This window comes from Tripterygium wilfordii, chromosome 17 (assembly GCF_013401445.1).
Source record: "Tripterygium wilfordii isolate XIE 37 chromosome 17, ASM1340144v1, whole genome shotgun sequence".
NCBI classification, from domain to species: domain Eukaryota; kingdom Viridiplantae; phylum Streptophyta; class Magnoliopsida; order Celastrales; family Celastraceae; genus Tripterygium; species Tripterygium wilfordii.
This window is the reverse complement of record NC_052248.1, coordinates 10,195,658-10,209,760: the sequence shown is the minus strand read 5'-3', so window position 1 is coordinate 10,209,760 and position 14,103 is coordinate 10,195,658. Positions and strand designations below refer to the sequence as shown.

Sequence of the window (14,103 nt, the reverse complement as noted above, 5' to 3'; positions counted from 1 at the left end):
AGGGTTAGTCGGTTATTTATATATAGAGAGTGAGGGTCGGTCAAGTAAAGAAAGAGAGGGTGAGCTTCGTATTTGATGACTCATTCCAAGTCAAAACAATGGCACTCCTGCCTGCTGGACTTGTGAGGGTAATTCACTAGAATCGGATAGAATTTGTGGCATAATCTTGGCATATCTTGCAAGATAGAACCATTGAATTCACTACCCTTTTTTATTTCTTTATTTGGTACATTTGATATATGGGATAATTACTATGAAGATATGTAGTGGTTTACTATGTGTGCATGCTTATTAGCCACCAAATTAACTATTTATGACATCACCTCCCCTAATTAAAATTACAGGATATTTAGTTCATAATTGAATGACTGTGAATGTGAATGTGAATGTGAGTTGAGCGTGAGGTGAGTGTAACAATGAGTTTGAGGTGAGCACGATCGTGTTTGGTATGAAATAAAGAGTGAGTAGGAGTGTGAAAATTTTAATAGTATAATTGATGTGATTACTTTATAATAAGGATAAAATAATATTATGTATTAAAACTCATTCTCACCATTTTGGTGAGAATAGAGAGGGTGTGATGAGTTTGAGATTTCACTCTCTTGAAATCAACCAAGCAAGTGAATGAGTGACTCTCACCAAGGGTTGAGGGAGGGGGCTACACTAGGTTGTAGTCTGTTAATTTTTTTTCCGAATGAATCAATATACAGTAGCTCACTCCAAGATTAGTTCCTGGCTCCGTCGTTGATTCTCATCCTCATTCCATCCTTTAAATATCAAACAAATGACCCATTAGTTTCCAGACTTCTTCACATACTAATATTTTTCGAATCATTGTAATTAATTATATTTTTTACTGGTAATTATACGCTATACATTATACTTTTTTTTAACAGTTGGTTTTGACTCGACTTTTGTACACCTCTAACACGCCAACGGATGATAATTTTACCAATTTAGTCAGGACAACAACATGCCAAACTTGGGTATATATTTCTTGCATTTACTTTAACACATCAAGGCTTCACTTTCATTTTCAGCATATTCGATCGTTCAATGCACTGATTCTTACCTGCGGCAGTACATCCGTCTCATCTACTTAATAGTTACTGTTCACACGATCGGGATTAACAATGGGCCTGTTTGAGAGTGTTGTCAACTGCTGTGCAGTGTTGTGAGTTATAAAATTGTGGTGCTGTGAGGTGAGTTGGAACGAAAAAACTGTTTGACGCATCACTTTTAAAACTGTGGTTAGGGGTGGAAATGGTTCGGTTCGGTTCGGGTTTGATCAAACCGAAATTTTTCGGTTTCATATTTAGACAAACCGAACCAGACCGAATAACATATATAAACCGGATTAAATCGAACCGTAAATTTCGGTTTCGGTTTTCGGTTTAAACCGATATAATTAGAAAATTATTTCCAATATCCAATTATATTGTAATTTTATTAAGTAATATTGATTATATTGTAATTATATATAAAGCATTAAACATTAAATGTTTAATTTTACACTAATTAAGTAAAAATGGTTATTATAACATATTAACATTAATTACATAACACAAATATATAATAAAAATATATGTAAAAATAATTTCGGTTTTCGGTTTTAAACCGAAAATATAATTTCCAAACCGAACCGTAAACCGAAACCGAATATATCCAAAACTTCAACCCGAAACCGAATCGTAAACTGATAAACCGAACCAAATTAAAAAATATGGTTTGATTTTCGGTTTGATTTTCGGTTTGGTTCAGTTTTTTAACAGCCCTAACTGTGGTGTGGTACTGTGAGGTGCGTTTGGCTATCTAAATTATGATTGTATTAGATGACTAGTAATATTAATATAAAATCACTTAATGTTTACATTGTACATTAATCTAAAATAAAATAATTGATCTAATTTGATTACGTAGAACAATTCAACATATATTGTAAGAGTTTGGGAATGCTGTGAGATGTAGTAAGGTGCTATGAGGTAAAAAGCTATGGTTCTGTGAGGTGAGTTGAAACGCAAAAACTATTTGACGTGTCATAAAAAACTGTAATGCTGTGAGGTGTGATGCACCTGAACACAAGTGAAACACATTTTGCCAAACACTATCATTGTGTGTACTCCGTTTTGGTAGTTGCTTGAGTGTTGGCTTTCTAGAACGACAGCTAATTAATGTTCCTGATAAACGTCCATGATTAGCCACGTGTGTGATTGCTGCACCATGACAATTATCCAAGTCAGCTGACTCCAGGTCTGCTCTAGTCTGTAGTAGTAGGTTGAACGCGCTCATTCTTTTAGCTTCTGACACGTGGTACCTCGACGTGTTGCTTTTTAGCTACTTTCACATGTCAAAGTATAACCGACAATCGATTAGATGACAGCCACATCAAGCCGTCCATTTACTTGGAGAGCGCCTGCCGACTTGCCACGTGGATATTATTTTGTGACCTAACTGAATTATTTTCGAATACAATGGATGCGTTTGGCTGTGTGTTGTGTCTTGACCTATTGGAGTATTGTGTGGTGAGTTTCACTAAAAAATTATGGTGAGGTAATATGCAATCTAGTGTTTGGCATGTACAAAACTCCAGTAAAATGAGTTTCAACACTTACGAGGTTTAGCCGTTTAGGTGGAATATTCAGTGAATTTTGTTTAATTTTAATTGTAATGTATCATAATAATAATAATAATAAATTAGGATATAAACATCCAACAAATTTTAATACAACTAATAATGAAAAAAATTGGACAAATTATTATGACAGTAAAAATATTAACATTTTCACTCTCATAATTGTTATTAAAATTTCTACTATCATAATAATTATTAAGATTTTTATTGTCATAATAATTTGTCCAATATTTTTCATTATTAGTTGTATTAAAATTAATTACATCAGTAACATGAAGGCATGTCACTACAAAATAGTTTTAAAGCATAAGATAATATGAGCTTTTCATAAAAAGTATTGGGGCATAATTGGAAAAATGTATTTCCGTAACTTTATTCCGTCAACTCCTCCGCGTTTTTCTTAACAGATTGAAGTAGCCCCAGGTGCTTCCTCCAAAATGACGACTTGGTGAGTTAGCTCAACACGACGGAGTGCCAAATGACAAAGACACCAAAGTGGTGCGCTTTTTGGGTGGCAAACAGAGTGACAAATGGACCCAATAATTTCAACTAAACTAGGTGCATACCAAGGCTACGTGCATCATGTATGAATGGTGATTAATAAAGTTTGAGGTGACGATTCCCAATAATACAACATTATATAGTGAAACAGTAAGGTGAAGATATTTGTCAGAGTCAAACTAAACCCTCTACTTGGTGAAATACTATTGTTAGCACTCCCTAGAATTTTGCAGCATACCTACCTGGTGAAATTCTAGTATTGTTACCACTCCCTAGAATTGTGAATTGCTAGTGATGAGTATAAAACTTCCGTTTGTCGTTGGAAGTTTTATGAATGTGTATAGTGGCTCATACACGTTCATTTTCACCTTAATATTCGCATGGAAAAGAGTTCTCATTTAACACACAGAGGAGACCCTTTGATATATTTATAACTTTGTCATTATAATTGTAAAAATATAAATTGTTTATTACAAAAATAAAATTTTTTGCAAACAATATGTGAACAAATTTAAATTGGTGGAGTGTAAAAATTGGTTCCTGCGGAAGTTCATTGTCTTCCTTTAAAAGAGCAATACCTTACATAATGTTCTAATAACATTATACCAACTGCACTTATGAATCCTTTCAATAAAAAAACATGAAATAACATTAATGAATAAGCAAAGTGTTTACCTAATCTATAATTTTTAATATAAATTATGTAGAGGAAACAAAGGAAAATTTTGTAGCTCGTGCCTCATTGTTAACTCGTTCAACCTTAACCTAGTATAAATGAACCTGAAAATGGAATTATAGAGAAAATGGAAAAAAAAACTGAAGAACTTTTCTTATCATCAAATCTATCTTTACAATAGAAGCACATAAGCTTATTTACAATAACCTAGCTGTGTCACAACCACAACCCAGTAACAGAAGCCCAATCGAAGATTAACCAACTCAAAACCCATTACAATTCAGTTACAATCCTTTAACTAATTGTAACAGAATTAATACAACAAATGACTATATTACCCTTTAACTTTTGTACCAACACAGTGAGGTCTTATAAATTTTCCTCCCCTTGAAACAATCCTTGTCCTCAAGGATTTGGTAAGAATATCAACCTTGCTATCTTCCAAAGAGATCACCAGCAACAAGGACAAGCAGAACTTAATAACAACAACAAGGACTGAATGCTAGCAAAGATAGATCAAAGTTGGAAGGACAACATCTAAGAGTGACATCAGAAGAAAATTCAGCAATACAAACAAGAGAACATCAGCTCAGAGTTTGAATGTAGGAAACTTTTGAGTGAATTCCTCACAATCTTCCCATGTTGCTTCAACTTCACTATGATCTTGCCACTGAATGAGTAACTGAATCCCTGCTATGTTACCTTTTTTTGTACATTCTTCTTTGTAATACAGCTTGTGGCACTTGTTGCAACAATCCCTGTTCCGTCACAATAGGTAATATATCAAAATGCAACAATAGAAGGTCCCAAGTGCTTTTTCAAATTATTGACATGAAATACTGGATGTATCTTGGTGGTAGGAGGCAGTTTCAAATGATAAGCCACCATACCAATCTTCTCTAACACTTCATAAAGGCCATAGTACTTGGGCAACGTTAAAATTCCTCTCAGTTCTATGTTTGTTAGCTTGGTGTTTCATTCTCTCCTAAGCAAGCTAGAGGTTATGCTTTAACATAGCTAGCATCTCATCTCTTTCAACAAGGATTTCTCTAACACATCCAGCTTGGCAGAACATATCTCGTAAGAGTTCACATGTGGAGGTGGGTATCCATAAACCAACTAAAAAGGTATTGATTGTGCTGCAGTGTGATAAGTAGTGTTGTAAGACCATTCTGCCCAAGCTAACCAATTTAACCACTTTCTAGGTTGTAAGCAAGTGAAGCATTTGAGATAGGTTTCTAAGCACCTATTCACTACTTCAGTCTGTCCATTAGATTGTGGATGATAACCAGATGACATGCATAACTTTGAACCCTGTAATTTAAAGAATTCTCTCCATAATAAACTAATAAAAATAGGATCCCTATCACTGACTATTGAAGCAGGCATCCCATGAAGCTTGAATATATTTTCAATGGATAATTAAGCCACTAAACTAGCTGTATATGGATGAGCAAGTGCCGAAAAATGACTATACTTAGTAAATCTGTCAACTGCCACCATTACTACCGATTTGCCTTTACAAACTGGTAAAGCATTTATAAAATCCATACTGATATCCAACCATGCTCTATTAGGAATTGGTAATGGCTGTAACAAACCAGGGGGAGATATTGTTTCATATTTATTTTGTTGGCATACAACATACTCAGCCACTAAAAACTTAATTTCTTTCTTCATCCCAACCCAATAAAAACCTCTCTTCACCCTCTGATATGTCTTTAATACTCCTGGGTGACTAGCTGTGGGAGTGGCATGGAATTCTTTGAAACACTTTTGATGTCTAATAAGAATCAGGACTCAACACAATCCTTTTCTAGTATTTAAGGAATTCATTGTCAAAACTGAATTTAGACATATTTCCAGTGGCATCAGACTCCTTCAATTCCTTTAACCTAGCTAGGATCCAAGCATCCTGTTCCAAATCTCTCCTGAGATTATCTAGCCATCCAAAATAAGGGTATGAAATAGCCTGTAATTCACCTTCTACATTGAGAACTTCAGTTGATACATCATAACTACTAACCTGGGTCCTAGGGACCCTAGACAAAGCATCAGCCACTATATTATCCACTCCCTTTTTGTATTGTATCTCATAATCAAAACCTAGAAGGAAGGCAATGTGAGGTTTTTGACTCTGATACCAAAATGTAAACTGAAAATGAAATTACAGAGAAAATGGAAAGAAACTGAAGAACTTTTCTTATTATCAAATATGCCTTTACAAGAGAAGCCCACATGCTTATATACAAGAACCTAGCTGTGTCACAACCAAGTAACTGAAACCCAATCTAAGATTAACTGACTCAAACCCATTACAATTAAGTTACAATCCTTTATCTAATTCTAACAGAATTAATACAACAAATGATTATATTACCCTTCAATTTTCGTACCAACACAGTGAGGTTAATTCTTATCACTCATGGTCGTGGCGATGTTACGAACCTATTAATAAGGATATAATTGTAATTAGCTCTAGTGTGCTGATGTGGCTTAGTTAGTTGTAATCAATTGTAATTAGCTGAGTTGGCAAGTTAGTTTCAAGTTAGTTACAACTAAGTCGGTTTAGCTGATCATATATAAGGATCAGTCTTTGTCTGTATGAAGGAGTTATTGAAATCGTTTTGAAATGAAGATTCTTCTTCACCAAACCTTCTCTGGTTTTTCTCTGCAAATTCTCTCTTGCTAGGATTAGGTTGAAGGAAGCTAACAGGCGACATGGAGTGGGAAGTGGTCTGCCGCTCCATGGCGCCACTCCCTACTCTATGATGCCACGTTCACTACTTGCATGAACAACACTATTACTAGCCATGCAGTACTCTCTCACGTTCTCTCATTCTCTTGCAAGCAAAGCTAGTCTTATTTTATTCTATCCGAGAGCATACAAACATGCAGTTATTGTTCTATAAGCTCCTATACACTTTCATCTACATATCTACTATCTTGAGAGTTCCCAAAATACTGGAGTGTAACCTTGCTCTTTATTAACCCTTTATGGGTATTTCCCTTGTGAGTTGTGAAAAGTTTTGTGATTTAGATTTAAAAAGGGAAAATTTCAGACCGGTACCACTTGTTAAACTTTTGGACACTTAAGTCCAGTCTAAAATATTTTATCCCTCTAAGGTACCACTAGTATACTAATTACTTTCTTACCCTTGTTTTATCCAGTACAAATCATGGGATATCCAGGTGGACAATATTTCTGATAACGCCACACCGACACTTCTAATATCAAACAAATATGTGTACATCTAGAGACTTATAATGCTTGTTACTTGCTGGGATTTTTTTGCAGATTGCAATTTCCAATCCAAACCAGGAGGTTCTCCTGACATTATCCAAGTCTGGTTTTATAGAGTTGCTTGGTAAGGAATGGTATTTTGTGAGAGTGCATGACGCCGTTCAAGTTTGCCTACAACACATGCAGAGCTTACAAGAAACACCAAATACATCATGTCCACCACCAGAGGAACCAACAAGTTTCTTACAAAGGTTAGCTAGACAAAGAGGAGAAGATTCATCAATTTCTGACTTGGAGTCAGGCGATAGAAGACCATTGTTCACCAAGAACAACAATCCTAAGTTGGAGCGGCCGTTATCTCAAAAGTATGGAAATATTCCTTGTTTATTTTTGACAAATTATTAGATGTCAGTTTTAGCAAGGCAGTAGAAAGCTCTTTGTTACTTACTAGCTCTCATGGTTAGATATTATTCTGTAATTAGGCTTCATTGTTGTTGTAGGTATAGGTATTAGGGTTGATTGTTTCTCTGTAAGCAAGCAAGCAAGCACCATGTTGTAAATGCAATAACATTAGACAATTTGGACAGTTGAAAATTTAATTGATTTGCAAGTTTTGTAGCTTCTGCACACTGCCAAGTTATAATGTGATTTTGTGATTTCGCCATACCACCATCACAGTTGGACTCCCCTCATTGAAGCACACAATGCCCAGCCAGGTACGGCCCAAAACGGTCACCAGATATGACCATTTTAAAACAGTAACATTGATCGACCAGTGTTACCAATGTTACTATTTCAAAACAGTAACATTGGTCGGCCAGTGTTACTATTTGGAAAAAACTTCAGATCCGATCGATTTTAGAGGCGATTCGCCATACCACCACTACCATTAGAATCCCCTCACTGAGACGCACAATGTCCAGTCAAGTACAACCCAAAACGGCCACTGGATATGGGCGTTATGGCTGTTTTAAAATAGTAACATTGGTCGGTCAATGTTACTATTTCAAAACAGTAACATTGGTCGGCTAGTGTTATAATTTGGAAAAAAAACTTCAGATTCGGCCGATTTTGACGACAATTTGTAATACCACCATCACCATTAGACTCCCCTCATAGAGACGCATAATGGTCAGTCATATTTGGACCAAAACGACAGCCATAAAAAGAGATGAGAGAGAGAGAGAGAAAGACGTAGTAAAGAGAAATGTAGTAGAGAGAGAGATTTAGAAGGAGAGAGAAAGTTGTTGTGATAAGAGGGAGATACAGTAGGAGAGAGAAAGTTATTGTGATAAGAGAGAGATGCAGTAAAGAGAGAAGATGTAGTGAGATAAGAGAGATGTAGCATATAACAAGAGAGAAAATCATATTAGATATAATACTCTTTGAAAAATGACAAAAAAGGAATAAGATAAAATTTAAATGATTTAAATATTATAAAAAAAAATGGACTTATGAGGGATAAAGTTTTTTGGAGTGGACCTAGATGTCCAACGGTTTGAAAATGATATTAATATGTCATTTTCCAATTTAAAAATACTATAAAAGGTTAGAAGGTGACTTGTTGAAAAAGCTCTGAGTTTGGTGGTTTACTCTGAAAAGACAATCGTGTCCTTAGTGGATTTGAAAGTCTAGGCAGGTGTGCTTGGGTAATGGACATAGAAGGACTTGGAGAAGTCTCCGAACCACTCTAAATCATTGTTTGCATCTCTTCGAACTCTACTCTTTTATAGCTTTCATTATTTGTTTGCTTAGGTTCAGACTTTACATAAGGTGTGCAGTATCATTTGTTATGATTTTGATGGTTGAAAATTGCACGACAGCGATATTTTTTATGTTGTGTGCCTCTAAGCCACTGTTTTGGACTTTTCTAAAGGCTTAACGGGGCATTTGGTTAGTGTTTTGAGCGGGGAATGATGGTGTGAGAGGGTGGAATTAGTATATTCTCTTGTTTGGTTAAGTTTTGGAGGGTTGAATCTCAAACCCATTCCACCCTCTATTCTCCATTGTGGAGAATGAGTTTTGATGTGTAAAAGACTCTTTTACACTTGTTATAAAATATTATTTTATTTTCTAAAAAGAAAAAAAGATAATATGAAAATTATACTATTAATATTCTCACACTTATGCTCACTCTTCGAAACATGATGACACTCACTCCATACTCATCTCACACTCACCTGTCACTCATCTTCTCCTCATATCATACTCATCTCACACAATTATGAACCAAATGTCCCGTAAGAGACTTATGTTACGGGTGTAATGTGGTAATGAACCCATAATGGTGGAATAGAGATCTGGCTTTAGGGATGATGACACTCACCCCATACTCATCTCACATTTACTTCGCACTCATCTCCTTCTCATATCATGCTCATCTCACACAATTATGAATCAAATGTCTCGTAAGAGACTTATGTTGCGGTTGTAATGTGGTAATGAACCCATAATGGTGAAATAGAGATCTGGCTTTATGGTGAATGTTGTTTCATGGTGACTAGGGTTTTCTCATGCTTTTACATATGAAAGCAAAGGAGCCCCATATTTGACGGTAACTAATGCCTATAGCTAGAATTCCTGTTTCTGTCTGCTGTATACAATGTAGGGGTGTACAAGGGACCCGGAAACCCGGTCCGACCCGGAGCTTATCGGGCAGGTCCGAAACTCTTTTTATCGGTCCAGGCCAAACCCGACCCAAAAATCTCATAATAGGGCCAGGTACCGGGTCATTATATTTGTAATTTCCGGGTTATCCCGGTTAATAAAATAAAAACGAATTATATAATTGATTAGTTATAATTTACTAGCTTGCTTTGACCTTTTAAAGACTATTTCTTACTATTCTGTTCTGTAGTTTTATGATGTGGGACAATGGGAGTGGAATATATGTATGCCAATTGGCAATTACAACCTTAACAAATAGCCCAATACTTCAATAAGCCCAATAACTCAATAGGCCCAGTACTTAAGTTGGTATTATTGCTTCAAAGGAGACTCTAATGGTTTTTGGAAGTTTCCAGCTCTCTCTACAACTTTCTATCACTACCAAGAGTAGAGGCGATCTTGGCAGATCTTGGTAGAGGCAGAGGCGATCTCTAAGAGTAGAAAGCATAGCGTGGATCTCGTGTAGCGAAATTATTTCCGACATAGTTTGCCGCAACTTTGTATCCTTGTCTGCAAAATTGATCTTGATTTGCTTGCCATTACCTCATGTAGCTGCTGTTCTGATTGTTCACCATCGAATTTTCTGTTGTCTCTAGCTAATAACATCTTCCTTCTCATCTCGGATTTGCCTTTTAGTCCTTTATGTGAATCCGCTGGATATTCATCATCATAGGCTGCAGGCCAAGACAGATCTGCCTTCAACTTTTGCTTAGTTTGACTAGTTATTAGAATTGAACTCAGATATGTGCTTGTCCGTTCACTCTCTCCGCTTCCCCTCCGTCCCTGACCGGGTAAATTCATCAGAACATCTCAGTTTTGATATACCGATTTGGACTCTCTGTGTTAACAGGTGACCCGAAACCCGAACCCGATAACCCAAAGACCCGAAACCCGATAACCCGTTGGTTATTAACAGAGTTACCGGACCGGGTTCCTCACCTATAAAAAATCACCGGGTCGGGTCAGACCCGGTCCGGTGTACACCCCTAATACAATGTGTATTTTGACCAAAAGCTTGTATTGAATTACATGTCCAGAAAACATATATACATAGCTTATTTTGTTGAATTACATGTTCAGAAAACATAACTTATTTTTCTTTTGCTATCCATCTTCGTCTTTCTAAGCTTAACAACAATTTCCATGTCTTTGTTCTCTTCCCCTTTTAATCTCCCCAAGACCTGATGTAAGAGATATTCATGATTCGGATGGTGACTAGTTTAAAACAAAAGCAAATTTCCCCATAGCTAAATAGTGCACACGGATGAATTGAGTAATACTACAAGTAAAGTCTCAACACTGATCCACTGCTTAACATCACAGTTTGTGTACAGTTGATTTCCTATAAAATCATAAAATTGTAAAGGATTACCAACAATTAAATATGAGAGAAATTGATGCTAAATCCGTCCGAGAGATGAAACTCGCTAGAAAGTTTGTTTTCCTTCTTCGGTGCTCCTACTCCTGCTGGTATCATACACTATGATTCTTCACAAAACCGTCTACCATGGCCATCATCAAATGTAGAGACAGGTGACATATGAGACAAGTTAGGGAAATCAATCATCAGCTGGAGGCGTCTACTTTTGCTAAACCCGCCATATATGTCATATAGACATTCCATAGATATGAAAACGAATTGCTAACCAATGGCTGCCAAATCAAAAACATGAAATAGAAATTAGTTCAAAACCCACATCATCTTGTAATAACACGCCAGGCAGAAAAAAAGTGAAAGAAAAAGGCCCATGTTTTCCTCCAAATAGATGATACCTGTAAATGAACAGGAACAAATTTGAACGTGATAAAGTCACATATAGGCCAGTACATAACACCATTTATCATCGTTGGGACTAAGTCTCGCTTTAATCGAGCAATGATCTCTCTCCCGCTTTCACCTGAGCCAGGAAATCATGGTAACAGTGAAAACACATATCACAATGAAAATGTTAAAACATTTCTAAGATAGTACACAAAGTTGTTTAAGGTTCCGTCAACTGAGATAGGCATTCCATGCTCCAATATAATGACACTTCTAAGGGAAAATTTGTCATTGATTAGGATCATTCCTGGAGTTTTTGGTCAGAACCTTTCAAAGGTGGGACCATAGCTGAAAAATGATATTTATACAACTTGATTTATAGTAAATCTATGGCTCGCTGAAACGAGTAAGTCATGGAAACATGAAATTGGACTCACAAGCATGCTTGCATGGTAACAGGATATCCATTTCTGCTCTCAAAAGCTCTAACCCACAACTGAAAATTTGATAGAAGAATGGCTAAATTTATATTTTCCCAGTCGTCAAGTCAAACTAAGCTTAAAATTTCTCTAAGTTCAATGTTCACCTTAGATCCAGTATCAACCACCTACAAAGATACATGCCTAATTTCATTGTCACCTTAGCACTGACAATTCAATGACATTATTGGTAAAGGCACAATTAGAAAAAAAATGCAAAAGGAGCAACGCTATTAGTTAACGATATAAAACTAAAATGAAAAGAACCTTAAAATTTATCTTCATCTCTAGTAACAACTTACATTGAAACCAAATACTTGGCTTGCGTGAGGAAACAGCACAGAAGTGAAAAATGTAACAATGCGCATAATCATACGACAAGCAACACACACCCTTTTTTTCACGATAAGCCAATCAGCACACCTTTTTTTCCCGATAATCCAAGCAACACACCTTAAAAGTAAAGAATCGTACTCACCCTGCATATATGCATTTACAGAAAAGAAAACAACAGTCATGACAGGTCCATAGAGTGTCTGGCCCATGAGCATCTTCTTCAATGTAGTGAGTAAATCTCGATTTGGAAAGAGCTTTGACATTAAATTGAACCAAAAATGCAGTGATGGTCCCAAAATCAGCATACCATATCCAGTCATGCGTAATGTCCTCACCAGATCATAAGACTCTGAATATGACCCTGCAATTGTCTAATGAAAATTCGTTATGAATACTACAGCAAAGTATTACTCAAACTAGAAAAATATGTATGAATGATCACCATCACAATGAATATAATTGTGTCAATGTATCAAAACCTTGGCTTGAAGATTGGTACAAGGGAAACTTGTAAACAATATAAACTAAGTTATAAAATACTTTATGATCTTTTCGCAGAAGTTTGTTCATCTTTAATATTTACACAATTACTTTAAGCTTGGGACTTGGGAGGAGAGTTTGCAGTGGTTGGCGAGGGGAGAATTCGTGAGGGTTTCAGTAGAAATCAACATTTTTTTTTCAGAAACCCTCTCGAAATGTCTCCTCCCACAACCACCGGGAGCTCTCCTCCTAAGGTTAGCCTTGTCAAAAAAATTTTGTTATACTTAATTGGGTACATAGATTACTTAATCAAAAACTTTAACAGGTAAGTCTATAAACAACAAAGAAAATAGGTTTCGGGAACAAAAGGAAGGATTGCAAAAAAAGACCAGGAAAATATGGAAGAGATGTCATTGCAAGGATTTCTGTCAAACAAAAGCAAGTAGAGTCCTTCCACCTTAAAAGGCATGGTCAAGCATATTCGTTGGCTTTTTGATTGATTTATATGATTTTCCCATTCAGCACCAAGACAAATAAATGAATTCAATGAAACCTCTGAATACATCAGCATATTCTAACAATTTCCATATAGAGCATTTCTATTGAAAACCTGACTTGAAACACTCCATTGATGCCAGAGAAAAGCAAGCAAGAATAAATATATACCCAAAATCAAGATGACTTTCTTTTCAAAGTAACAATAAAACGTCATGTACATGAAAATGACAATAAACAACTACTCTGGAAAACTCAATAGAACCTCTGACCCAACAGCAGTCCCAAAAAGAAAATTAAATCAAGATCCCATTTTTCCAACACACGAATAAATCTGACAAAATCATTTCAAGAAAACCGATGTAAATGAGAATCAAGGGACTTTACACACCTGAGATGACAGGTCGGCAGCAGTGTAAATGAGGGCGGCCGTGACGCTCTTAGTGAACACAGGCCTCGCCTTCACCATCCCCAAATACCACCCAACAAACCCAACCCTAGATGATGACGCTGTCGAAGAATAAGAGAATGAAGAGGCGAACGAGGAAGGAGGCAGCTCATATTCCCTGGCTTTCCTGAGAAAATGAGGGAAACGAAAATAGGCTCTGGTCTGCGGCGTTTGGGTACCGAGGATTTGATGGGTTTCTCTGATGGGGTTTCTCAAATGTCCATGTAAAAGACGAGGAAGGCTTGTCTTCCTCAGGAGGGCTGTGCTCATCTTGGTTAATCTGTCAATGTCTCTCTCTGCGAATCTCTGCCCTTTCTGAGGGTTTTGGAGGGACAGAGAGAGAGACAGAAAGGAAGAGTTTTCGGTGCCTTAATAAAAGTTCT

The 14,103-nt window shown here is 36.4% G+C and overlaps 1 protein-coding gene across 1 annotated transcript; it reads right to left on the bottom strand.

Annotated features, from left to right (window-relative positions):
- Window positions 1-10,964: 10,964 nt before the first annotated feature.
- On the bottom strand, window positions 10,965-14,103 carry LOC119981998 (PXMP2/4 family protein 3-like). The gene is made up of 4 exons (XM_038825140.1): window positions 13,664-14,103; window positions 12,440-12,668; window positions 11,494-11,618; window positions 10,965-11,373 (listed from the first exon to the last, which is right to left on the bottom strand). The coding sequence occupies exons 1-4, from the start codon at window positions 13,988-13,990 to the stop codon at window positions 11,287-11,289; spliced, it is 768 nt and encodes a 255-aa protein (XP_038681068.1). The 5' UTR covers window positions 13,991-14,103; the 3' UTR covers window positions 10,965-11,286.

Coding starts and splice junctions, on each gene's coding strand:
- LOC119981998 (XM_038825140.1), bottom strand. CDS start 13,990: ATGAGCACAGCCCTCCTGAGGAAGACAAGCCTTCCTCGTCTTTTACAT. Junction 12,669..13,663: donor CTGCCGACCTGTCATCTCAG/GTGTGTAAAGTC, acceptor AATTTTCATTAG/ACAATTGCAGGGTCATATTC. Junction 11,619..12,439: donor TGTAAATGCATATATGCAGG/GTGAGTACGATT, acceptor TTCCTGGCTCAG/GTGAAAGCGGGAGAGAGATC.